The sequence below is a fragment of the Apaloderma vittatum genome, unplaced genomic scaffold, assembly GCF_000703405.1.
Source record: "Apaloderma vittatum isolate BGI_N311 unplaced genomic scaffold, ASM70340v1 scaffold16281, whole genome shotgun sequence".
Lineage (NCBI taxonomy): Eukaryota > Metazoa > Chordata > Aves > Trogoniformes > Trogonidae > Apaloderma > Apaloderma vittatum.
This window is the reverse complement of record NW_009700937.1, coordinates 14,183-38,169: the sequence shown is the minus strand read 5'-3', so window position 1 is coordinate 38,169 and position 23,987 is coordinate 14,183. Positions and strand designations below refer to the sequence as shown.

The window sequence follows — 23,987 nt, the reverse complement described above, 5'->3', positions numbered from 1 at the left end:
AGGTATTCAACCTTAGTGGTGGAAACAGTAAAAAAAGTCTTGACGATTCTTTTAAGCTGCGAGCAGTTACTGTTCCTGTAATAACTTATGAGACGAATGTGAGTGCCCACTGAAGTAGTAGACAACTACCTGGAACTGGAGTATAGGAAACACATTTATACCGGTTATTCTTTTAGTTAGTTAATAAGTGGATCTAAAGTCTGCACAGTTTTAGGTCCCCTGTGTCCTTCGTTTATGTCTGAACTGCATCTAGCCTTGAATGGTCTGTAAGAAGAGCCCCCTATTCTGTGTTTACATACACTGTTATAATGTATTCATTAATTCTCACTAGAAATAAATTCTATTTTTTAAGTGATTAACACTTACTTCACATTCCTGATTTTGTCCTGCAGGTCATTATGGCATTACAGAGAGTGGATAACATAGTAGGGATGCTGATGGATGGTCTCAAGCAAATGAACCTGCATAAATGCCTGAACATTATTTTTGTATCAGATCATGGTAAACGTTATTTTATAAAATATATCAGATTTTAAATGGCGTTTTTATGGAGTAATATTTTGGGTTTATACTTGCATGTTCCTGCCAAGGTTAAGGGTGCAGCTGATATGTAAAAATATTTTTATGTTATCAAGATAGTGTAAGAGATAATCAGTGTAGGTGAAAATCCTCTGATTTGGGTGAGGGGGAGGAGTGGAGAACATAGGGAGAGATAAAATAATTTTTAATACTTCGTGCCTGATTAGTATTTTATCTCTAATTCCTCTTGTGAGCATTATAATCCAGTAAAAGAAGTAAGATTAAAAAGTGAACTGTAGAAAAGATTTCATTTTATTCTGTCGTTTAACTATGCTACACAGCAATAATTTGCAAATTGCTGAAGACTTGGTGTCACAAGCTGTATGTTCCTTTCAGTTTTCAGTTCCCTTGTCCATTATTAGAAGGCTGTGAATATGAAACTTTGATTTATTTCTATATTAGCTTTTCTATATTTCTCGAATTAGTTCTATAGTAAGTTATATATTTTACCAATACAGTTTTTATTCCTTTCTTGGAAAACAAAATATAAGCACACTTCTGTGCATCACAAAATTGACTTGCAGAGATCATTGCTACCAGAAATGGTCCAAGCCAAATATCTATACAGCTTTAAATAATGTTTTAGAACTTAATGGAGGGTAAACCTGTCAAGAATTATTAAGAAGAAGAGTTCAAATGCAGTATGTAATTTGAAGTCCTTTTAACTTTTGGAAACTGGTAAGGAATACTCGGAAAAAGATCAGTCCATAATTGCTGTGCTTACTGGGTATTTCTCTAGACATGTTAGAATCATAGAATCATAGAGCAATTCAGGTTGGAAAAGACCCTTGGAATCATCGAGTCCAACCATTGACCCTACACTACAAGTTCACCCCTAAACCATATCACCCAACACCACGTCTAAGTGACACTTGAACACATCCAGGGATGGCGACTCAACCACCTCCCTAGGCAGTCTGTTCCAGTGTCTGACCACTCTTTCTGTGGAGAATTTCTTCCTAATGTCCAGCCTAAACTTGCCCTGTTGCAACTTGCAACCATTCCCCCTGGTTCTGTCCCTAATTACCTGTGAGAAGAGACCAGCACCAGCCTCTCTACAATGTCCTTTCAAGTAATTGTAGAGCATGATGAGATCCCCCCTCAGCCTCCTCTTCGTCAAACTGAACAGACCCAGCTCCCTCAATCGCTCCTCATATGGTCTGTTCTCCAGGCTCTTCACCAGCTTTGTTGCCCTCCTCTGCACTCGCTCCAACACCTTGATATCTCTCTTATACTGAGGTTACTGAACACTATTAGGTAAATTAATATTAGGTAATATTAATTTGCCTAATATTAATTTACCTAATATTAATTTTGGTCTGGCCATTACTACTCTTCCTAGTCTCATAAGATTTCTTTCCCTTCAGAGAAGAAAATGTATCATCTATCTCGGATGAGGAAATGGCTGATTGTGTGTATATAATGTTTTGTTTTCTTCCATACATGCATGTTGCAGTCTCCTTGGATCAGATATTTTGGGGTTGTTGATAAAAAGACCTGAGAAATTACGTTTCTGACTTCTTAAGTTACATATCTTTTCAGCAAGACTACTCTAAATCGATATTCCAGTTTTAAATAACATTCATTTCCTTTTGCAGGGATGGAAGCAGGGAGCTGCAGAAAAACAGCTTATCTGAACAACTATCTGGATGATGTTCAAGATTTCATAATAGTACCTGGCCCTGCAGCTCGCCTAAGACCTAATAATGTTCCAGATGAGTATTTCTCTTGTATGTAATTGCTATACTAATTTTTGTTACTCTATTACATGCTTTTGTACTCTCTGAATATAAACCTAGATTCCACATATTCCACTGGCAAACCTGGGTGAAGGTCAGCTAGGGACAACCTGGCTCAGGGTGCGGAGGAAATACTGAATAGTGCACTTGTGTTTCTAAAGACCTTTTGACTTTTCAGGTCTGAAAGTGCATTTGACTCCTACAGATTGCTTCTGCAGGCTGTCTCAGAGCAAGCAACTGCAAATGGCCTTGCTTTGTGACTGGCATTGCTTTGAATCAAATCTCTGACTCCCAACTCCCCTTACATCTCACCTCATTTCTTGACCTGCTAGTTTATGTGTAACTTGCTGCGCTTCTGTCTTAAAGGAAGTTTAGATTGTTGCTATCTTTTACCTGTTATTTTATGGGTATTACAATAGTTACTAAAAATGGCCTAATGGTCTGACAGTGGTTGAGTAAACTGTGAATAAACACAAATAATGTAATAAAACTGAGTAAAAATCAATGAATACTTATAAATTTTAAATTTTGATTCATTATACAGTTTCATTTTAAGAGTTAATGCCTGTAGGTTTTGGTACTTTTTGACATTGATTACAGATGCTTCTTTCACATTTCACACATTTTTCTATCTAGATTATTTTTATCCATGCCCATTAAAACTTGTGGGCCTTGACACCAGTGACTTTCAGTTCTGTTTACTTCACTGCTTGATGCTATTCTAAACTGTTTTAAATGTTTACTTGGAGAGCGTGGGAGTCAAATGCAGTTCCAGGTTCTCCCTGGAGAAGGAAGTTCAGGAAGAAGAAAAGCAGAGTATCTCCTGCTTTTGACCTGTGCACTGTTTTCATGAAGCAGGGTACCTGTCTTTGTAGCACTGCATATATTTGCGCAGGAATTATTAATGGTTCCCCTGCCAGTGTGATCCTTTATGTACTTCAGTCGAGAGTTGCATATCAGATGCAGGACAGAGCAACTGTGTGAAATGTAATGGGTATGTGTTGTGCAAAATGTCAAACTAAATGATGTAATGGTCCCTTTTGGCTTGAGTCTAAGCATCTGAATCTTAGCCAGCTTGCACTTGGCTGTCTCTCTACGGATGCTTGCCAGATAAAACTGCTGTCCTGATAGTTGCATTTGTTTCTTTTTCTTTAGAAGCTTCTTAGCAAGCAGGAAAAATCCTGCTTAATTAGTACAGCATTTGGTTGCCTTCTTTGTAAAAACTTACTGCTTGGATTATTTTTTTTAACCATGGCTAATATAGTTTAAAATTTTAAAGCTGTCAATAAGTAAGCAATGGCAGGAGAGACTGTGAACTAAAATTTCATAAAAGCAATAGCTTGACAATTCAGTATTTGTTTTGCTCCATATGGTTTTCATTCTGGAAAAAGAACTTATGCAGAAATTTTTTTGAAACTAAGCTAATTATATTATGTGATGGAAATGCTTTCATTTTACATCTAATTTTTTTTAACTTAGGTGACTAATTCTTACATATGATTCTTCCAGTTAATTATGAAGGCATTGTAAGAAACCTCACAGTAAGTATCATCAGTTGCTCTAGCTTAATTTCTATTGACATGTACAAGGGTTTTATAGCATCAGCTGTTTGCTTGGCTACTTTGTAGCATCTGGACTTTGAATCAGTGGCCTTCCATGCAGGGGAAGGGAAGGTCAAAGTTGAATAAGGTGTCCTATGACTATCTGTAGTTATGCATTAGCCAAGGTTTTGTGTTCATTTCTTCTCACTAACTTATACAGCACTGAATAATGTTGCTCTTCAAACTGAGAACTTGTGTATCTGGACTGTACTGTCTGAGGGCCAAGTCAGTGCAAAGCTCAGCTCTGTTTCCTGAACAAGCATGAGATTTGTCCTGCTCACATCTATTTTGATAGATAGCTTTGAGAGAGGATATTTATTTTTATATTTCATTATATCCAGCTTAAGGAATTTCCTTTTCTCATCTATACCTGGCTTATGTTCTCATCCCTGCACCACAGTCTGTTTGTCTGTACAGACACTGCTGCTGGTGAGAGCTGTAATGTTTTAATAAATTACTTCACCACTCAAACTCCAATATTACAGTAAAGGGGTGGGTTTTGTTTGTCTTTTTTGGTTTTTTTTTAAGTTCATTAATGGATCTTAGTTAGTGGAAATACCTACTTGTCCCTGAGTGAGCAATCTAGAAAGCCTTTGAATATCTGTTACTTTCTGTATCACAGAGCCGTAGAATTATTTGACTAGATAGTTGTCCACTACATGTGAAAGTATGATATTCATGTCTCAGTGTAATTCTTTGTTAATTCTAAGCGGTGCCGTTTGGTTCTGTATGACTGTAGACTGTAAGAAAATAAAGAGTAAGTTATGTCCATAATACAGTATAAATATTCTTCTAATAAGTATTGAATGCAAAACGAGTCAGTATTTGTTATTGAAATAGTTATTAATATTTACGTCACAGACCATGTAACTCCAAACCTGATGGAATCCTTAGTGGAAGTTACTGCAGACTCTTTACAATTGAAGTGCCTGATAAGTATTGTGCATGACATAAGCAATTGCTTGGTTAAATGTACAGTTTGTATTTTAATTTAAACATTTCAGTGCATAGAACCAAATCAGCCTTTCAAAGCTTACATGAAACAGCTGCTACCCAAGCGTTTCCATTATTCCTATAACGACCGGATTGAACCGTTGCACTTTTATTTAGACTCCCAATGGCAACTTGCTAGGTAAGTTACAGTTTCCGGTACTTGTTTATACAGCAAATAATTTCTTGTTTTCTCATAGCTTTTCTCTTCCAGCTGCTTAGGTTTCAACAATAGCTATTGAAGAGTGGTATGCTTGTTTGGCATTGCAAATAAGGATAGCCTGAGGAGGCTCGATTCTAAACAAGCAGCTATAGGTACTCTCCCTACTGAGTATGCAGGCAGTGGTAGGCTTTGACACAAATGTTAGAAACAAAGATCCCCTTTGTCAGATACTTGAGCACATCTTACCATGCTTTAGGAATTTCCAAAGGGGGTCATGAAAGCTGAGCATGTGCATAACTATTCAGTTGAAGCAGTCTTGTGAGTGATATGCTGGCATACATTGAATTTCCTGAGCCCACTATTGTTAATTACTTTACATGTTCTGACCAGTGAATTTACAACTCCCAGAATAATAGCATCTGCCATAATAATATAATTTTGAACACTTGTGTGATACTCCAGGGCTTTCATTGTGAAAGAGTTTTTCAGCCTGTGAATTGAGTCCTGTTTTATGACACTGTAGATGTGTGCAAGTCATGCCAATTAGGTTTGAGCTACCAGAAGTGTACATGTTTAAGTAATATGTCGGGGCCTGGTGTATGTTGGCCACTTATTTTTATTAGACTGTAAGATGCCAAGCGGAATGCTCTAAATTACATTACAGTTGTTATTAAAAAATAAAAATTAAGAAGCTACTTATATGAAGTACTGAAAAGTTCTGTTGACCAAATGGCAATGAACTGAAAATCTGTTATCCTGAGAACAAACATTTTGTTCATGTCATCTGCTGTTTGACTTTAGATGACTCTGGAAACTTGGAAATTCCAAAGGCAAAACATTCACAGAGAAAATTATCGTTCTACTTTTAAAGGAATTCTCTTTCAGAGCTTAAAGACTTTCTATTTCCTATGGACAAGCCTCTAAGAATTTCTAGATAGACAAGTAAACAACAAATCACTGAATATATTTTATACTGATATGATTTGTAAAGTGTGTTATATAAACTATGAATTTTTTAATAGGAAACCACTTGAGATTAAAAGCTGCACAGGTGGATTCCATGGCTCAGACAATCGCTTTCCCAGTATGCAGGTGAGATTTAAACTTATCATAGTTCCTTCTTTTTTTTTTTAGCTCCTTCTATTTCTGAACGTTATGTTTGCTTGGCATTAATTTATTTATATTTTTAAGATCTATGATGTTATTCCATCTGCAGTTAAAGAAATGAAGGATTTGTATGATTGTCATTGTGAAGGGTGGGGTAACCCACAGAGGGTGGGATTCTGTTGTCCTAAGAGTCAGGCAAAACTCCCAACAGGACTTATCCCAGAGATTTCACTGTGTATAAAGTTGTCCCAAGTTGTTTTGTTGTAACATGAAAAGCGAGAGAAGAGAAAATTTCTCATCAAATCCTCAAATACAGTAATTGTAGATCTTAAGAGGATTCAGATTAGAAGAGACCTTGGGAGGTCTTTAGTCTAACCTCCAACTCAAACAGAATCAGCTGTGAGATTAGAGCAGGTTACTTGGGGATTTATGCAGTTGGGTCTGTGAAACTGCCAAGGGCAGAGGCTCCACCACTTCTAACCAATCCATTCTGGTCCCTGACTGTCCTAACGGTATAAATGTGTTTAGTTATAGCCAGCCAGACCCTTTTTTGTTTCAATTTATGCCCATCGCCTCTCTGTCTCCTACTGGGTAGCACTGAACTCGATCTCCTTGATGGCTTTGTTTAGGTGCTGAGGGACTGAAGCAGTCTCTTCTTCATGCTCAGCAAGGCCTGATACTCTTCACAGGGCAAAGGCCTCAGCCTCCAACTACCTTAAGGGTGTTGTTCTCCTGTTGGAGGTGCAGTACCCTAGCAGGGCCTCAAGAAGTGCTGAGTAGAGAGAGATAATCCCTTCCCTCAACCTGCTGGCTGAACTTGTGTTTGTACAGCATCAGGGGCTGCAGCTGGTGGCTGCCTTTGACAGGGTGTGCTGCTGGCTCGCCTTTGGCTGCCTGTCCACTCTGTCACCTAGGTCCTTGCAAGCAAAGCTGCTCCCTTGCCAGCCAGTCCCCTGGTCTGTAAGGACAGCCCATTTTTTATTTCATGGGTTGCCTTAAAAAAAAAAAGAATTAATAGGCTTAAACTGTAATAAAAAGAGAGTTATTTTGGTCATTAAATTTTTTTTTTTTTAACTGTTAACAAGTGCAACAGTTTGCCCTGGAAATCTGTGGAGCTTCTACGATAGGATTTACCTAATGACTGGCAAAACAAACATCTTTCAGAAATAACACAGTTACTTTGATTGTCTTTTCCAAAAGTTGACTAAATGATCTCTAATTCTACTGTGTCATGATAGATTGTGTGTCACTGCTTTGAGGTAGTCTGTTGAGGAGAGAGCATGTCATTCATGTTTAAAACAGGGAGAGTCCTGAAATTCTTCTCTTTAATGAGAAATGGGAAGGAATCACAGGAAGGGAGCATGAAGTCAAATCCTTAGTCAGTTCCATCTAATTAGATGGAAGTTACTTGATGCATCGTCTTAGTTTCTGCTATCAATAAAACAAAAGGCAATACTCTGCCTTTCAAAAAAACTAATTTCAGAATAAAGCTTACTAAGAGGTGTGAGGTACTTGGTACTATTACAGTGAATACGTGTAAATGCATTTATGAAGATTCCTATATTAAAAGTTATTGAAAACAAGCTTTATGGAATGACATATGTAGTCCATATAAAGCATAGATTTCCCTAAAAGCCTTATTTTTCATGTCTTGCAAAGCTATGTAGTGTTGGCATTAAACTGCTTTTTTAAAAACTGTGCTATTTTTTTATAGGAGTTTATCCTTCCAGGCCTATTATTCTTCCCGAGTTTGACAATGGAAAACCTGTTGTTAGGGAACCTGGTGACAGGTTACAATCAGCAAGGCCACATGATGCCAAATGCCAGCTTAGTATATTCTTTCTCTGCGGCAGTTTGACTCTGTAATTTTTTTCAGTAGGTTGACTCTATTCAGACTTTTTTGTGAGACTTATGATTGTCAGTTCATAGCATCCCTAATTGGTTTTAAACCAGATATAATGTATCCCTTTGTGGCTAACATTATAGCAGCATAAATTTCATGCTCTATAATTACCTAGTTCAACAGAAAGGAGGTATCATGTTCCTGCCTCATCTGGTTTAAATTAGGCTTGTTGAGGAAATTATTAGCCTGGAGATTTTAGTATCAGCAGTTGCAGAATGACAACCTTTGTTATGCTTTAATCTCAAAAACCAAAAGAAGTTAGAGCTGAGTTTTTAGCCTCTATTTTTGCCATGCAGCTCTGGAATCTGAGATAATTGTCTTGTTTCCTAAGAGCATTGAGATTTTACCCAGGAAGATGCTTTAGAGCACAAAGCATCCATCACCTTATTTAGTATCTTGACACTACAGATGGGTTCACTTAATTAAAAATAAGATTAATATCTCAGGATAAGTTTGAAACCAAACTTTTTTGTGGCAGCAGCTGAGTTTATGCATTTGCTGCTCCTTGCCCTCCTTGTTCTTATTTCTGCAGCAAGCTCAGTTCTCTGCCGGTGTAAGCTTTGTGTGGCTGCAGAGTTAAGTAGGTCAGGGAACTGAACCAGAAGGAGAAGAGCCAGCAGGAAAAAATGAAGTTTTCTGAGCTGGTTGTGTTCCCGGATCAGATTCACTGTATGGCTGCACAATAGCTTGTGCCAGTGCAGGTCAGGAAGTGGTGCAAGAGGAAGAAAGTACAGCTGCAAGCCAGGCATAGAAGCCTAGAATCTTGCCATCGCTTAAACCATTTAAAACATTTCTAGCAACAGATGTTTTTATAGCCACAAGTTAAAAGCTTCCAAATTGTTTACACGGCACTAAATGTGATGGTTATTTTGGCTCAGTATTTCCATTAAGTCTCTTAAAGCATTTAAGAAAATTAGCATCTTCTTCAAAAGCAGAGAGGAGCAAGGGACTTAAACGGATTAAGGCAACATTTTAAAGGCAACAATGAGACAGAATCGGGTTTTCCAATACTCTTTTACTACTTCTTAAGATTGTTCTTATACATTTCATTTTTTTCTAAAGAAAAACATTCTTTTGACTTGACCCATGCTATGTTGGTAAAGTAAAGATTAAGTTCTTGGAAGAAAATGCCTGCTGAGTATGAAGATATTTTTCATTTCAACTTGTCTTAAATGGAGTTCTGCTTTACTTTTCTCTGTAAATCCCAGGCTATCTTTATTGGTTTTGGACCAGGATTCAAGTCTTGTACTCAAGTTGATCCATTTGAAAACATTGAAATATATAATTTAATGTGTGGTAAGTACAATATATGGGGATCGTCTTTGTCCAGTAAAATATAATATATTTGGGGCATTGTAAATCTTCTAGTAACAGATTTGAAGTGTCCTTAGAAATATGTCCTGAAGACTTGCTACTGACTTTCACAAATAAAAAGCTGTTTAGGATCTACAGGTCAGGCCACCTTTTATTTCTCCTTTCTGCTGGGCACTCTGTGTGTTCCTCTGGCTGCTCCAGAGCTGATGCTTTGACTCACCATTGCTAAAACTGACTAGTTCATGATCTCTCTACTGTCAAGAACCGGTATTTTCCTCTCATGTCTAACTAGAAGCTTTAACAGATTAATCGCTCAAGTGACCTTGTTCATGCAGGACAATAAATAGCAAGCATAGTAATGGGAATGGGTGAAGCTGCCAGGCAGCTCATCTTGAGAAAGGCTGAGACAGTCACCCTCTCTATTTTTTATGCACTTGAACAATTCTTTGTATTTTGCCGTATGTTTTCTTATGCTGTGTTCCTTTACCATATTTTTAATTTTAGTTATGTGAAATAGATTTTTAATTCAGATAAAACTTAGAATTTTTGATTTTTGTTTACCTCATTTGTGTAATAAACCTCCTCCCAGATTGATCAATATATGTGTCACTTTTTAAATCTATGTGTTGTAGCTTCTAATACTAGATTTGTATGCTTCCATGTTCATTCTCCTTGTCTAATACAACACATTATTCAAATATGCTTTTCGGTCTTTTGATGAACTGCAGCTGTCTTGATAGCCTGTTCTCCCATTGCTTTGGAGTCTTACTCTAGAGCTACTTGTCTCTGCAAGTCAGGTTTCCATCTTCTCACTTCTCTGTGGTGCTGTTCTAAAATTCATTACTGACTTCTGTATTTGAGGATCTTGGGGAGCACGCTCCAAACACAGATATTATTCACTTTGTTTTCTGACACTGTACTGTACACTGCACCACAGAAGTGGTGTTTACTTCTGAAAGCTAGATGCCTTGCAGTGCTCTTTTGCCCTCTTTCAAGCATGTTAACTGCTACTTCTTGTTTCGTTGTCTCTTCCTCATTCTGTATTTCACAGTTTCTCCAAAAGTCTTATTACTAGTTCTACCACTTTCTGTTCATTTTTACCTCTTGAGGTCTTCACCTATTTTCCATTATCTCCTGCCTACTTCTCTCTCTTGCCAGGACCTATACTTGCTCTAACTTCTGCATCTGTGAGAGATCAAGTATTACCAAAGGGCTTGATCCAGAAAGCACTTAAGAGGAGCACTGCACATGCTTGAGATCAGTGGCAATATTCAGGTATGCCACATTTAAACCGTATGTTTAAATTCTTTGCTGGAATAGGAAACAGGCCACTGTCAGGAAGTCTGCCTCTCACAGCACTGTATGCTTTACTTATCTTCTCATGTCATGGTTGACCTTGAACCACCTTCTTGTGCCCCCCTGAACTGTTGTCTGTATACGCTGCATGGAGAGGGTGGAGTCCCTACTGGCAAGCTCAGTAACAGATCAGATATTTCAAGTGCAGTCTTTGAGGTCTAGATTTCCTCCATCCTATACAGAAAGAATAGGATGTGCAAAAGCAAGCCCATAAACTTTCAGATAGAGAATGAAGTGAGGCGACTTAACCTTTTCCTTGCCTAGGGCTTAGGTGCCTTCTGGACTGCAGAAAGGCATCTTCTTTCACTTGTCTGGAGCTCTAGTGTTTCTCTTGGAGGTGCCTGACTGTACCTTCTTGCAAAGTGCAGCCAGAGAAGTGCTACTGTCTCCCATTTGTCTGACATGCTGGCACTTAGAGCATGAGCACTGGATATGTACAACTAACTGTCTTGCCTGAATTGGGGAATTTCAACTCATGATTTCCAAGGTGTTCAAATGGCCAGACTTGGGGATTTCTGAGGTGTTATGAATTCCTGGATACTGCACTTGAAATAATAGGAACATAACAATGTAATTTAGCTGTTTAAGTGGGGACTTGAGTTTTGGGACAAGTTCTACTTAGTTTTGCACTGCTTTGTTTGATGTATTCATTGGAGCAGGGACTGCTAGGATTAGAAAAGTTGTTCTATTCTTCTTTCCAAAGCAAAGCAGTTTCATCTGGAGTGGAACAGTGCAGGGAGAAATGTGTTCAGTTCCACACGTAGGAAGGGAAGTCCAGCTCTAACTCTTGGACTCTAGGTGAGCAACCTAGACACCAAGCTTTTGGATACAAGTGTTTCTCATCACCTGCTATATTTCAAAAGCATCTTATTTCATAGATTCAGTAATTTAAGTGGAAGAATAACAAATCTATGAGTGTTAGTAAGGATTAAGCATGAAACAGAGTTTGATCTAATCAGTATTTTAAAGATGTCTGAAGTATCTCTGAGCATTCGTGTTAGGCAGCCTTTAGTTGTTTTGAGTTACTTTAATTAATAAATAATGTCTATTAATAAATAGACATTTAGGTGTTTATGGAGTAGAATTATATTTGTGGTTAGACTACTTTGAGAATTTTTCAAGCCTAACATTTTAAATCTAAGCGACAAGCAGAAACCTACTTTCCATCTAGGTTCTTTTATAGCTTTACCCTTTAGTGATATTTATTAACTGAAGCTTATGTATCTAATTTCCTGACAATTCAAAACCCCAAACAAGTAAACCAAAAAGTCACTTAACTTATTCCCCTAACTTCAATGTTATGTAGTCACTAGCTTTCATGTGTTTGAGATTCCTATTCTATCTCTTGCTACAAATGTGGATGCTGCAAGTGCCTGCCCCCTCAGATATAACCCTATATAATTTTTTTTTTGCATTTGTTCTGTCTCTTTTTACAAGCAGATTAATACCATCCTGAGCCCTAGCCAAGAACATGCATGCTTAGTTTTAATGGGGTAACATTACTTTCCCTTTTGGGTGTTATGAGCAACAAGCAGTGCAGCTTTATTGACTCACCCATACGTGTAATAACAGTACAAGCAGCAGTGTATTGTAGTCTTTCTCATCTTGTTAATATCACTTGATTTTTTTCATAGATTTGCTTGATTTGAAACCAGCCCCAAACAATGGAACTCATGGACGCCTAAACCATCTTTTAAGGAACCCTGTTTATACCCCCCACCACCCCAAAGAAACAAGCCATCCTTCTGAATGCTCTGTCGTAGGACAAAGAGCCTTTTCAGTGAGCCCTGGCTGCTCCTGCAGGACAGGGGTAAGTCCTGAAATAGTTAAAGTTGTGGAGGCAAATGTCTGTGTTGTGTTCAAAGAGTCAAATTCTGATTCTCTAGTGTTTATCTTTACCTGCTAATTTTGCAGTCTCTTAGTATTGATTTCAAAATAAAATCTTACCTGAGGTTAGTGAATACTAGCCTGTATTTGTATATGGATTTTTGCAATTTGCTTATGTAAAGTCATAGTCTGCTCCGAAGAGCCTGCAAGATTCCACAGAAGCAAAGTTTGATGGCATTTGAAATTATATTTTAAAGAATTCAGTTCTTGCTTGATGCTGAAATTTCCTTTCTGTGAATGTCATGTGTTTGGGCTGTGGTTTTCAAAGCTGTAGATTTGCTTGTGGCAAAACCAATTTGTTTCTGCAAATTCTTTGTAGCCCTTCTTTGGTAGATGTCAGTGAGTCCTGTATCAGGATAACTTGTAAGGCAGATGTTACATTTGGTACTCTAAGTATAGCAGTGGCTCATAACATCCTTGGTAGAACGATTAGTAGAACCTCACTGGTTTTGCTTTATATTTACAGGGCTTGCCAAAAAGGGATTTTCAGCAGCGTTTAAATCTCACTGAAGCAGAAGGTAAGAACTTTGAGTAGTAAAATAAAATTGTAACACAAATGCAACAGTCATTAAAAATACAGTTTCTTCTGAGCAACTCTCAAGTTCATGAGGTAAAAAAAAAAAAATCTTTGAAATGTTTGTTGGGACTACAGTTCTGAGGTGTTGAAATACAGTCCTATTGAACCATTTCAGTACAAGGGTGGCAAAACTCGGAATAATTTGCCCATCTCTGGGCAGTGTGGATGCCCCCTTCCTGGAGATGTTCAAGGCCAGGTCGGATGAGGCCTTGAGCAGCCTGGTCTAGTTAAGGGCATCCCTGCCCATGGAAAGAAGGTTGGATTAGATGATCTCTAAGACCCTTTTCAACCTAAGTCATTCTATGATTCTCCAATTTGTTCTCAAATAAATGTGTATCCTTTTACGTGTGTCCTTTTGGCAGACATACTATCTAATATTTTTGAATTTTCTATCGCTAAAGTAATAAACATTCCAGAACAGGAAGTAAAAGTGGTGTGTAGCAGAGTATCTGATAAGAAATACCTGCAAATACCAACATTGTAATGGCAGCATAGCCCTTATACTTCATTAAAAGTATTTTGTGTGGTCATAAGCTGTTGCTTGTTTTACTTATGCTTTATTTCCATACTTTGAACATGTATATGTCATATTTGAGCTGCTGTTTGCAAAGTTGTAGATATGTTCATGACTCATAAACCAAAATAAACTCTTTTGAGCATGAAGCAGGTAAGTCAAGTCAAAATGGAATGTACCTTAAAAGATGAAATAAAAGATGATTAGGCTGTCTGAAAGACAAATAGGCTGATAGAAACGTTGCCTCATGAAACCTTGTTTCTTATGCAAATAAACTCTGTATTTGGTGATATCCCACTGTAAGTCACTAATAAGAACTGGACTTAAATTCCAGTTACAGGCAGAATTCAGTACTTGCTGCTTATTCAGGGCTAATTTAAGGCTTCTGTTAATTTGTGTAGTTTGTCCTGGCACAAAGGGTAAATAGCGCTTTCCTGAATCTTTTCTGCTATCTATGAAGCATAGTTAAAAATATGTCCCAGAACCCTTTCAAAATAACTTGAATTTTCAAGTATCATAACACTTAGGAAAGCGACAAAATGAAACCCAGTTAGTTCAATACAGAGTGCTTTCCTCTGTTAATGTGTAGGTGGATGTCTGAGTGCCTTGCTGAAACCAGCTTTGAAGATATGTGGCAAGGACAGGCATGTAACCTATTTCGGTTCTGTATTGTTGAAATAATCACCTAAGTAACCATAGTTACCTCAGTTTGTATATTCTCTTATTAATTATTGTAACTTGACAGCCTGCAAGAACCACAAAACATTAACTGCATTTTTAGGAAAAAAATGTGAATTGTTTTCGTTTTTCCCTCATGATTGGAGAAATAAATATCATAATCTTACTTCTTTTGTGTTGTGGAATTACTACGGGGAAAAACCCCGCAGCATTCATGGCTCAATTTCTTTCCATATTTAAAACAGTTGCCTTAGTTGTAGTTCTGTATAATTTGTGGATGGTAATGGTCTATTTAATTAAAATATGCTTTGACAACTTCTTTATAATTCGTGTAGTGATTAAAAATACTTGAAATTTAAATAGCAAAGTAATATTTTTATTTTAAAATATTTCCATAATATGCTAGTTTTCCTCAGATTCTATTTTACACTGGACAACTTAAACCATGAAAACCTTATTTTTGTTTGTTTTCAGTTGGCAAAAATTTAAATATATGAAGTTTTGATGAAACTGAAGTCTACATTAGGGGTTACAACCTGAAACTTTCTGCTGATGTTTGACTGCAGCAGATGATTGCAAGAGCATGTGTTTCTTATGACTCTGTTTTATTCTCTTTTTTTTCTATAAGATAAATGGTATTGACTCTTAAGATAATTCTGTTGCGAACTCAGCTTTACTTTTCAGCTTCTACTGACTTACACTCTGCTGATTCCACATAGCTTCTTTCTGATGGAGTTTTGAAGAAAGTCTTCACTCCTCCATTGCATATAGTACTTGGCCAACCAACAGGCAGTGCCTTAGGCAAGGGTCTGCCAGAACCCCTGTGCAGTATCATATGTAAATTGTTAGAGGCTATCTTCCTTTACATACAAATTTTCTAAAGAGGTGTCCATGAGAGGAAGGGAGAAAGAAAGTTTTGTAACTATCACAATCATTATAAAGCAAGTCCTCACATATCTGAAAATTCAACCAGTTCTTCACTGCATCATTTTAGATCTATTTTCCTTTAGACTTCACTTTTACATACTACTCTGTGGTTTCTAGTGCCCACAGCAGATTTTAAATCACCACCGTTGGTTACTGTCCCATCTAAACGTTATGTAGAAGCAGATCCCATGTTCTACATTTGAACTGAAACGTTCTATACTTGAATTGAAACTTTGCTACTTAGATTGATCTCTTGTTGTAAATGGCAAAATATTTTCTTTTAAACATAAGATTAATTTGTACAGCATAAGTTTAAATGATTGCTTTAATACTGGCTTTGTCATTTAATTTATTGCTTTAACATAGAAACTATCCCTCTGATATACATAAGAAAAATCTTTTGTTCTGTTACTGTGTCTTTGGCAAGTGGAAGCAGCCTTAGGGTATATATAAGAGGAAGATGATTGATAATGATTAAATGTAACAAGCACTATTTCTACTGTAGTTAAGAAGATAGATAAACTTACTTTGCCCTATGGACGGCCCAGGGTTCTGCAGAAGAGACAAAATTACTGTCTCCTTTACCATTACCACTATGTGAGCGGATACAGCAAGGACTATAGGATGTCTCTGTGGAGTGCGTACACTGTTCACAAAGATGTAAGTATATGAAGAAAAGTTAGAAGCAACCTTAAAAGGTAAAATGCTGTACATTTGTTCCTGAACACTTCTTAGATCTGCTCATGATATTAGCTCCCAGGGAACTAAGTAGAACCCTGTGACATAAAAAGAGGAATTTTGTATGACCTTTTCTTCACTTTCATGTATTAGTAAGAGTTGTCTTTGACTCCTGTTTCTTGGAGTGAGTTTCAGTTTTGTTTCCAGATCCACCAGGAAGTGAGGAGCCCACTGGCATAGAAGCCCCATGGGTCTACGCTGACTTGCTGCTGGGCAGCGGAGCTCTGCTATAGTAGTCTGCCAGTGCTGTCTTAATCTGGTCTCAGCACTCATTTTGTGGTCTTAAAGCACTGTTCCTAATGTGGCAGGATCCTTTTAAAAAAATAATCTTTGGACTGTCTCGAAATATTCATGCCCTGATCTGATCCTTCTCTCAGAAGATCGTTGTGATTGGGGAAAAATTATGTTGGTGGACATAAGTCTGGTCTTCGCTATCCTGAACCCTATGCTAAGATGCAGATGTTCATGCAAAGCACTAACCTTGAGAATTAAAGTTTTTTCAAGTCAGCCTTTCCCATTCAGAAAAATTCAGAAGCCACATCACACATAAAAGGAATTAGAACAGTAGAGGATGCTCTTTAGTTTGATTATCTGGGAATCATAGGGTTTAAATAATGACTGTTACAAGTAAATTTAACAAAGCTCTGAGAAGGTTTGCCTGACCCTGAATTATTTTGAGGTTAGTGTCATGAATCAACCAGTTACTGTAACAGTGGCCCAGTGGAGAGAGAAGTCTAACACATCTGGTTGCCTCTGTTTCCTAGCCTGAATGAACAAGTACATTTACAATAGGTCAAGTTATCTTTGATGGGTACCACTAGGTTCTCCTTTGGAAGATATTATTATCAACTCAACTAAAATGCTGCAGTTCTGTTCACTTTATGTCCAAAATTCATGAAATATATGTGAGGGCTCCACTGACCAAAGAACAATTTTTGCATCTTACCTAAATCCCTTCACACCATTTAGCAGTTGTGGCTAAATATTTAAGAGTCCTGCAGTCTCCCACACTGAGAGAACTATTCTAAGTCAGCTGTCTGTTTTACCAGTGATACTTTCTTGTTCGATAGGACAAATGGGTTTCTGCTACAGAAGATATCTCCAGCTGTTTACACAGGGATGTTCGTATTTCTTTTAACAATAACCAGACATGTTTGTTTTACAACAATCATCCTCGCCTAACTTACGGATTCCTTTCCCCTCCAAGTAAGCACATTGCCTTCATCATACAGCATATGTGATTTAAATAATTTTTAATGGAGCAGGTCTAGTCTTTTTTAGATGTTCTTGATAACTAGTCAGAGTATGAAGATGTAGCTGCTGAATTGTTGGAGTTTGCCTCAATATTTGAGAAAGAAAAACATTTTAGGCACTTCAGCAGTTGGTGGGTTGTCCAATGTCATTCAGTACTTCCCAAAAGCTTTGGAACTTGTCAGTTTCTAAGGCAGCATCTCACAGAGGGAACATGTAAACCTTGAGTCAAGTCTGGCAAGCTAGTAAATTATGAATTCACTTTGTGTGGTGGGTGTTAGAACTATCCAAAGTAAAATATAGGCAAGTTCATTTTCTATTTGAAATGTGCTATTGTATGCCATATGTGGCCTTTAGTAAAGCAATTCAGCCTTGGTCTGAAGGACATAGTTCTGATTCTCAAACAAATTGCAAAAAATACTTAGCTGTTTATAAGTTGCTAAATGGCTTGTGAACTGCTGATGACCTAAGATGGAAGTATTTTACATTGACTTTACTGCATAAAGTGCCAAGTAGTAGATTGTATATAGTTGATATAACATTGACTCCAAGTGTAATTTCCAGTAAACCTCCTATTTTTAATGCCTAGATTCTGCAGTCAGAGCAAGTTAGTCTGACATTCATGAAGGGAATTTTATTCCCTTCCTCACAATTCAAAAGTCTGTTCTAATGTTTTAAAATCTCATAAAAAAAAATTGTCCACTGTATATCTGACAAGTGCAATTATTGTTGCTGCTTATAAGTTTATTTTGGAAGAGATCCAGCATGTACTGAATTTAGCACTTAGACCCATATCAGCTTTGAAAAGTCAAGTTAAGTCAGTTCCACCTTAATGTTATTACACTAGTCTTTAAAAGCATGAAAATGCAAGTTTAAAGTAATAAAGCAATTAATTGCTTTTATGTTTTAGATTTTATGACAGATGAAAAGAAAGCTCACTATGATGCCTTGCTTACCAGCAACATTGTACCAATGTATCCCTCATTTAAAGGTATTTATATCTCTATGCCTGTTTTGTGTGCACAGTTGAATATAAGGAAGACTTACGATTTTTCTGCTTGCGTCCAAACAATGTAGATGATCCCTGGTTCAGCTGCCTGTGTAAAATAAGATGTCCCCTGACTGTGTGTTTCATACCTCAGTGAAAATTTCCTTGAAGTAGGATTGTCATTTTTTGTCATAAAGGCCCACCATTGTGAGCTTTATGATTCCTAATCAACTGGCTCATTACATGGGAGCACAGTATAAGTGCGTGTCTTTAATATCTGACATCTCCATTTTCATCTTCCTACTGACCTAAACAGGATTTATACTGAATATGTTCTAGAGAACCCAGACACCATGTGTAATTATGTGAGTTAAAATCAGTTCCAGTTTAGCAATGTCTTTTAAACTCAGATGAGTTGCCAGGCAAGAATCTAGGGTCTCGGTCATTAAGGAAACAGGAAAATTACCATGTCTCTAGCGGGAAGGATATGAAGACTGACCTGGGCTTGCCTGGGTGAGAGTGAACATGAAATGCTTAACTGAGGGAGATTAAGCATCTTCTTGGTGAAAAAGGATGACTATGGCACTTCTGTCCTGTTTTGTAATGGAATGGTAGTCAACCCTTACCTGTAATGAAAAAATATTTTATCGGTAAGATACTTCTCAGCTCATAGGCAGGGGTGTACAAGCTATCCAGGAGAACTTGATAGTGGGCCATAACACAGGCAAGCATGGTCTTCTTTTGCCTTTCCATGGTTTGGTTTCCAAGGAGATGAACCCAAGGACACAAGGGAGCAGCATCACTATGCCTCATCTAGGTTTGTGGTTAGGGTGACTGTGAAACCACAATGCCAGGGGATACTGCAGTGCATGCTGTTCTTCAGCTAGATGCAACCTTTAAAAACTGTAAATGGCTGTGTAGTTTGATACTTGCCTAGCTTATCATTTCTGTTGATACTCCACTGAAAACTCTGCAGAGCTGTATTAACAGCTCCTACATTGGAGATTTGTTTCCTACTTCTATTACTGTGTTTCAGTGTTATGGAACTACTTCCATCAATACATGCTACCTGAGTATGCTGCAGCCAGGAGTGGTGTCAATGTCGTCAGTGGTCCTGTGTTTGATTATGACTCTGATGGCCTCTATGATACGGCAGAAAAAGCGAAAAGGTAGAAGTCTTTCACAATCTAATCCTTTGTTTCTTTCCTCTATTAGCAATCAGAAGGTAATTATGATCTTTTTTATCAAGGAAAGCATCATGCAGAGATGGGCCCTTGGTGGGTTATATCAGTTCAGTGAGACAGTCAAATGGCCATAAGCAGATACGGAAGTGTAAATCTAAGAAATAAGCAATAAGCACAAAGAGAAAATGCATTCTCAAAATGTGTCATTCTAAAACCTTGAGAAGCTGTTGCATGTGGAAAAATGTCTGTTAGCCTGAAATCTTTTGATGTTGCCTCTGGGAGCAGATGAGGCAGGGGCTTATTCCTGGCATCATGGTTGCCACTTCCTGGGCTGGCAGTGTTCCACTACAAAGTTGTGAATACAAATATGCTATTTAGCAAAATTGTTTCAGGCCAGTAGGCAGACAGTTTTCTGGGCTCAGACTGAACTCTCCATCTACTCTGATTTCTTACACATTTTTATGATAAATCAAACTTGTTACATAGATCAGCCTACAAGCCAAACTTGATTTGCAAAACAGTAATCTGGAATTCTCCTTCCGGACCTAAGCTCTCTTTGGCCTAAACAGGTGGATTGCTAAAACTGACATGCCAGAATATAGCTGATTGCTGTCATTTGTCATCTCTGTCATTTGTCGTTTTGTCATCCCCCTTCAGTCCCCATGTGTTGCCTGATCTAGTTGAGAGGTGTCCCAGTCCATGTCAGGGAGGTTGGATTAAATGATCTCTAAGGTCACTTCCAGCCTAGGCCATTCTATGATTCTATGACTTAGTCTTTGTGCAGGTATGATTTTGGTGGATTTACAGAAAGATCTTTTATGTTTCAGACACCCCAGTAATTCGGATGTTCTAGTTCCAACTCACTACTTCATTGTGCTGACTAGTTGTAAAAATGTTTCTGAAACTCCTCTGGACTGTGAAGGGTCTCTAGATGCCTTGTCTTTTGTTGTACCTCACAGAGAAGACAACAGTGAAAGCTGTGCAGTAAGTAGTAGTTTAACTGAAGTCAGATTTGAGCTTGTTTAGCTTGGATATCAGTGATTAACTAGTTGAAGACTGTAAAGGGTTTAAAAACAGTGCAGTCCCTCATGATCATTTGGAGACAGAAGACAATATTTTCAGAAACAAAAATTATATTAAACTTGATGTACTCTCAAATCAGGCTTAGTCTCCACTGCATTTACCAAAAGTTCTGATAACATGCATTCCAGGGCCTGGTGATCAGGCATTAGAATGCACTGCCCAGGGAAGTGGTGGGAGGAGTCACTGTCCCTGGAGGTGTTTAGGGACGGGCTGGATGTGGCACTCGGTGCCTTGGTCTAGGCAGTGTGATGGTGCTGGGACATAGGCTGGACTTGATGATCTCAGAGGTCTTTTCCAGCCTCAACAATTCTGTCATTCTGTGAAATGTGAAAATAAAAGTTCCCTGTTCAAAGACCAAAACTTAGAGCCAGTAGGGTAAAGTCAGAATGTGTAGACACCATCAATGTGATACATACATGGACTTCTGTAGAGCAAATATCCAGTCAACAGCTGAGAAGGCTGACGAGCTTCTAGGAGAAGAAGAGTCATCCACAAAGAAAGGCCAGTGCTAGGCCAAATGCATATCCAAAAGGAGAAGATGCCAGGTGTTCCTGAAGAGAACTGGTTGCTTCTAGTTCAGGTACCTAGGAATTGTAGTGGGCATGCACAGAACCACACTCCATCTAAACCAGAACAAACCATGGAAAATGTGTAATGTTTTTACTGTAGGACAGGTCTATGCAAGTCACTGCTAAGTCAGGCACAGGTCTCAGGAAGAGTCTTACCACAGAGATGTGAGATAGGTGCTGGACCTCACGTGCCATTCCCTAGTATCACCAGCTTCCACTGTATGAGCTCGGTATCCCTGAGGAAGTAACAGCAAGTACTAAATTGAGGCAAGCTTGTAACTATTTATAATCCAATGCTCTCTGTTTGTTAGATGTTTGCCAACAGTTACTGCTTTCTGTCTTTATAAAACATCAAAAACTCTTGCTGATGGATTAAATGTATGTCTGAAAAAGATGTTTTACAAACCCTTTTTTCCTCCTCTGTCCTGATAGGATGGCAAGTCTGAGTCCATGTGGGTTGAAGAGAGAATGAAGTTTCACACAGCTCGGATCAGAGATATAGAGTTACTTACTGGACTCAGCTTCTATCAAGACAGAAAACAGCCTGTATCTGAGATTTTACAGTTGAAAACATATTTGCCAACTTTTGAAACATTCTGATTTTTCCTGTGGAATGTTGTTATCCATTTCACAACTGACTTGTAAATAGACTGTTTTTAATTAATGAGAACTGTGTTGGTTTTGGTTTTTTACAAACATAAGCTGGAACATTTATTGAGAACTCTTGACCAAAATGCCAGTAGAAAGGAGAGTGGGTGCCATATTTGTATCTCAGGGACTCCTGATGGACGATGTATGTAACACAGGATGGCAGCTCCTGTCACTCCCACTTGAATGTGGTAGAACTATGATCATTGTTAAATGCTAACAGTGTTCGATTATCATAGTCTGAAACACAAACAAAAATGTTATCTTTTTATATGCACTGGAGATGGGGAAGTTTATAAAGCATGGGTTATCAATGTTTTACTTTAAAAATATAGATAGTTATTTCCCAGAACAGTATTTGCTAATTATGTTCTTGATGACCATTGAAATATAAACTGGAGCAAGAAGGGGTGGTGTTTTCATTGAATCATTAGTTGCATTCTGAGTTTTGGGTCTCGTAGAATAATGCAGCATTGCAGTGCAAGAAGTCATACTGAGTTTAGTAAGACTGGTAACTAGCTTCCCCTACGTGAAAAAGACGCCTGGCTGAAGTGCTGGGAAGACTTGGTGTGTTGCTGCCCTCTGGCGCCTCCAAAGCTTAAGGAGAATTTGATGCACGATTTGCGTGGATAAGCGTTCTTGGAATCAGCAGAAATAGGATGTATCAAGTCACTTGCAGATTGGAAGAAATTATTTCAGGAGTATGTCTGAGCTCCCAAAAATAATTATCTTCAAATTGAACTTAGATTTGATGAAAAGATTTTGCTTTGTTGAAAAAAAGATGTCTCTCAATTTGGTGCATGATTTTGTCAGCCATGGCTTTGAAAATCCCATTTTTGTCAAGAAAAGGTAATTTTGCACTAAGATTATTGCCTTAATTAGACTGGTAATATTATCTTCTTGAATGGCCGTCTCATCACTACAGAAAGTGCCCACAGGTGATTCCGCTGTCTGTTGGCAGCAAATGCCCAGATCCTAGCTGCATTTGTAGCTGTTCTTAGTGCTGCATCATCCAAATTCCAGCTCGTGTAAGTTACCCATCTTAAAGGGAGAAACTGCCAGATGCAAATTCTGAAGAAGCATGTAAGGAGCTTTCTTGGAAGCTTTCAGGCTAAACAAACAGCTGCTACCGGCACTCAGGAGTGTAGGAACTCCCTCCTTTTCCAGTACATGTGCCTCTGTAATTCTCCCACTCTCTCTAAAGATGATGAGTCAAAATTGGCTCTGTTATATAAATTTTGGTATAGTCAATTACACATTTATGTTCTTCTCACTTAAAGAGTAAAGTAGATCACGCACAAGTATGTTAGAAGAATGAAGAGCCTGTGACTGAGCAGAGAGGTGTTTCACTTTACATCTTGGTCAGAGGGTGTTGGAGGCTGGATTCAAAGCCTGCTGAAGCTGGTGGAAGCTTTTCCACTAACTTCAGTTTGAGTGGGCTGAAATCGTGGGGCCATTTTTTTCTTTTAACCAAATGTATTTTCTTGATCTTCTGTTACAAGTATGGTCTTATTTTTTATCCCCTAAAGTAGTTTCACTGTGTGAAATTTAAATGTGTTGTAGCAACCTCACATTATGATATGACTGTGACAGCATTATTCAGCGTAACTGCTTTGTAACATTGGCTGTGACCAATAAAAACATCAGAAGTAGCATGTTGTTCATGACCCTTTCTGTACCAAATGGCTAGTTAAACACTGGTGCAGATACAGAGCACCTTTTCCATTATTTTTGGAGGGTAGGAGTTGAAGATCACTTCTACAACTGGAATGTTGAAATTACAGTCATTACTGGAAGGGGAAGGTAGGGAGAAAGATAGTCAAGTTGTTCTTAAATTTATTTTTAAAACCAAACCAAAAACAAAAAAAAAGTCACAACCAAAAAACCCTGGTACTGTTTCCTGCATGCAAATGACAGATGTTAACACCTTCAGAAAGTGAAGGGATACCGGTTTCAGTTAAGAGGCAGGGCTAGCCTAGCTCCTGGGTGAAGATGGAACAGATTAGCCTTCCAGCAGTGACTGTAGGGAGAGCAGCTGTGAAGAAGCTATTATGGTCATCAAGAGAGAGTAGCGGCAAAGAGGGATTTGGGACCTTTGCCAGAAAGTGACAAGTGAACTTGACAAGGAAGAGAGCTATCCTGATTTAATCTTAGTGTAAATCATTTTGCTGCTTTTGTTTCTTCTTTTTTG

At 38.1% G+C, this 23,987-nt stretch overlaps 1 protein-coding gene across 1 annotated transcript in view; it reads left to right on the top strand.

Moving 5' to 3' along the window:
- Positions 1 to 21,748, top strand: part of ENPP1 (ectonucleotide pyrophosphatase/phosphodiesterase 1) — a gene marked incomplete at its 5' end in the record, with an annotated part of 38,771 nt that extends 17,023 nt beyond the window's left edge. Inside the window, 14 exons of the mRNA XM_009878965.1 lie at positions 393 to 501; positions 2,178 to 2,309; positions 3,828 to 3,859; positions 4,924 to 5,051; positions 6,095 to 6,164; positions 9,291 to 9,378; positions 12,387 to 12,562; positions 13,106 to 13,157; positions 15,841 to 15,995; positions 17,144 to 17,279; positions 18,235 to 18,315; positions 19,349 to 19,481; positions 20,333 to 20,480; positions 21,581 to 21,748. Of these exons, the coding sequence (XP_009877267.1) occupies positions 393 to 501; positions 2,178 to 2,309; positions 3,828 to 3,859; positions 4,924 to 5,051; positions 6,095 to 6,164; positions 9,291 to 9,378; positions 12,387 to 12,562; positions 13,106 to 13,157; positions 15,841 to 15,995; positions 17,144 to 17,279; positions 18,235 to 18,315; positions 19,349 to 19,481; positions 20,333 to 20,480; positions 21,581 to 21,748 (1,608 nt within the window). The remainder of the gene's footprint in view (positions 1 to 392; positions 502 to 2,177; positions 2,310 to 3,827; positions 3,860 to 4,923; positions 5,052 to 6,094; positions 6,165 to 9,290; positions 9,379 to 12,386; positions 12,563 to 13,105; positions 13,158 to 15,840; positions 15,996 to 17,143; positions 17,280 to 18,234; positions 18,316 to 19,348; positions 19,482 to 20,332; positions 20,481 to 21,580) is intronic.
- Between the last annotated feature and the right edge of the window lie 2,239 nt (positions 21,749 to 23,987).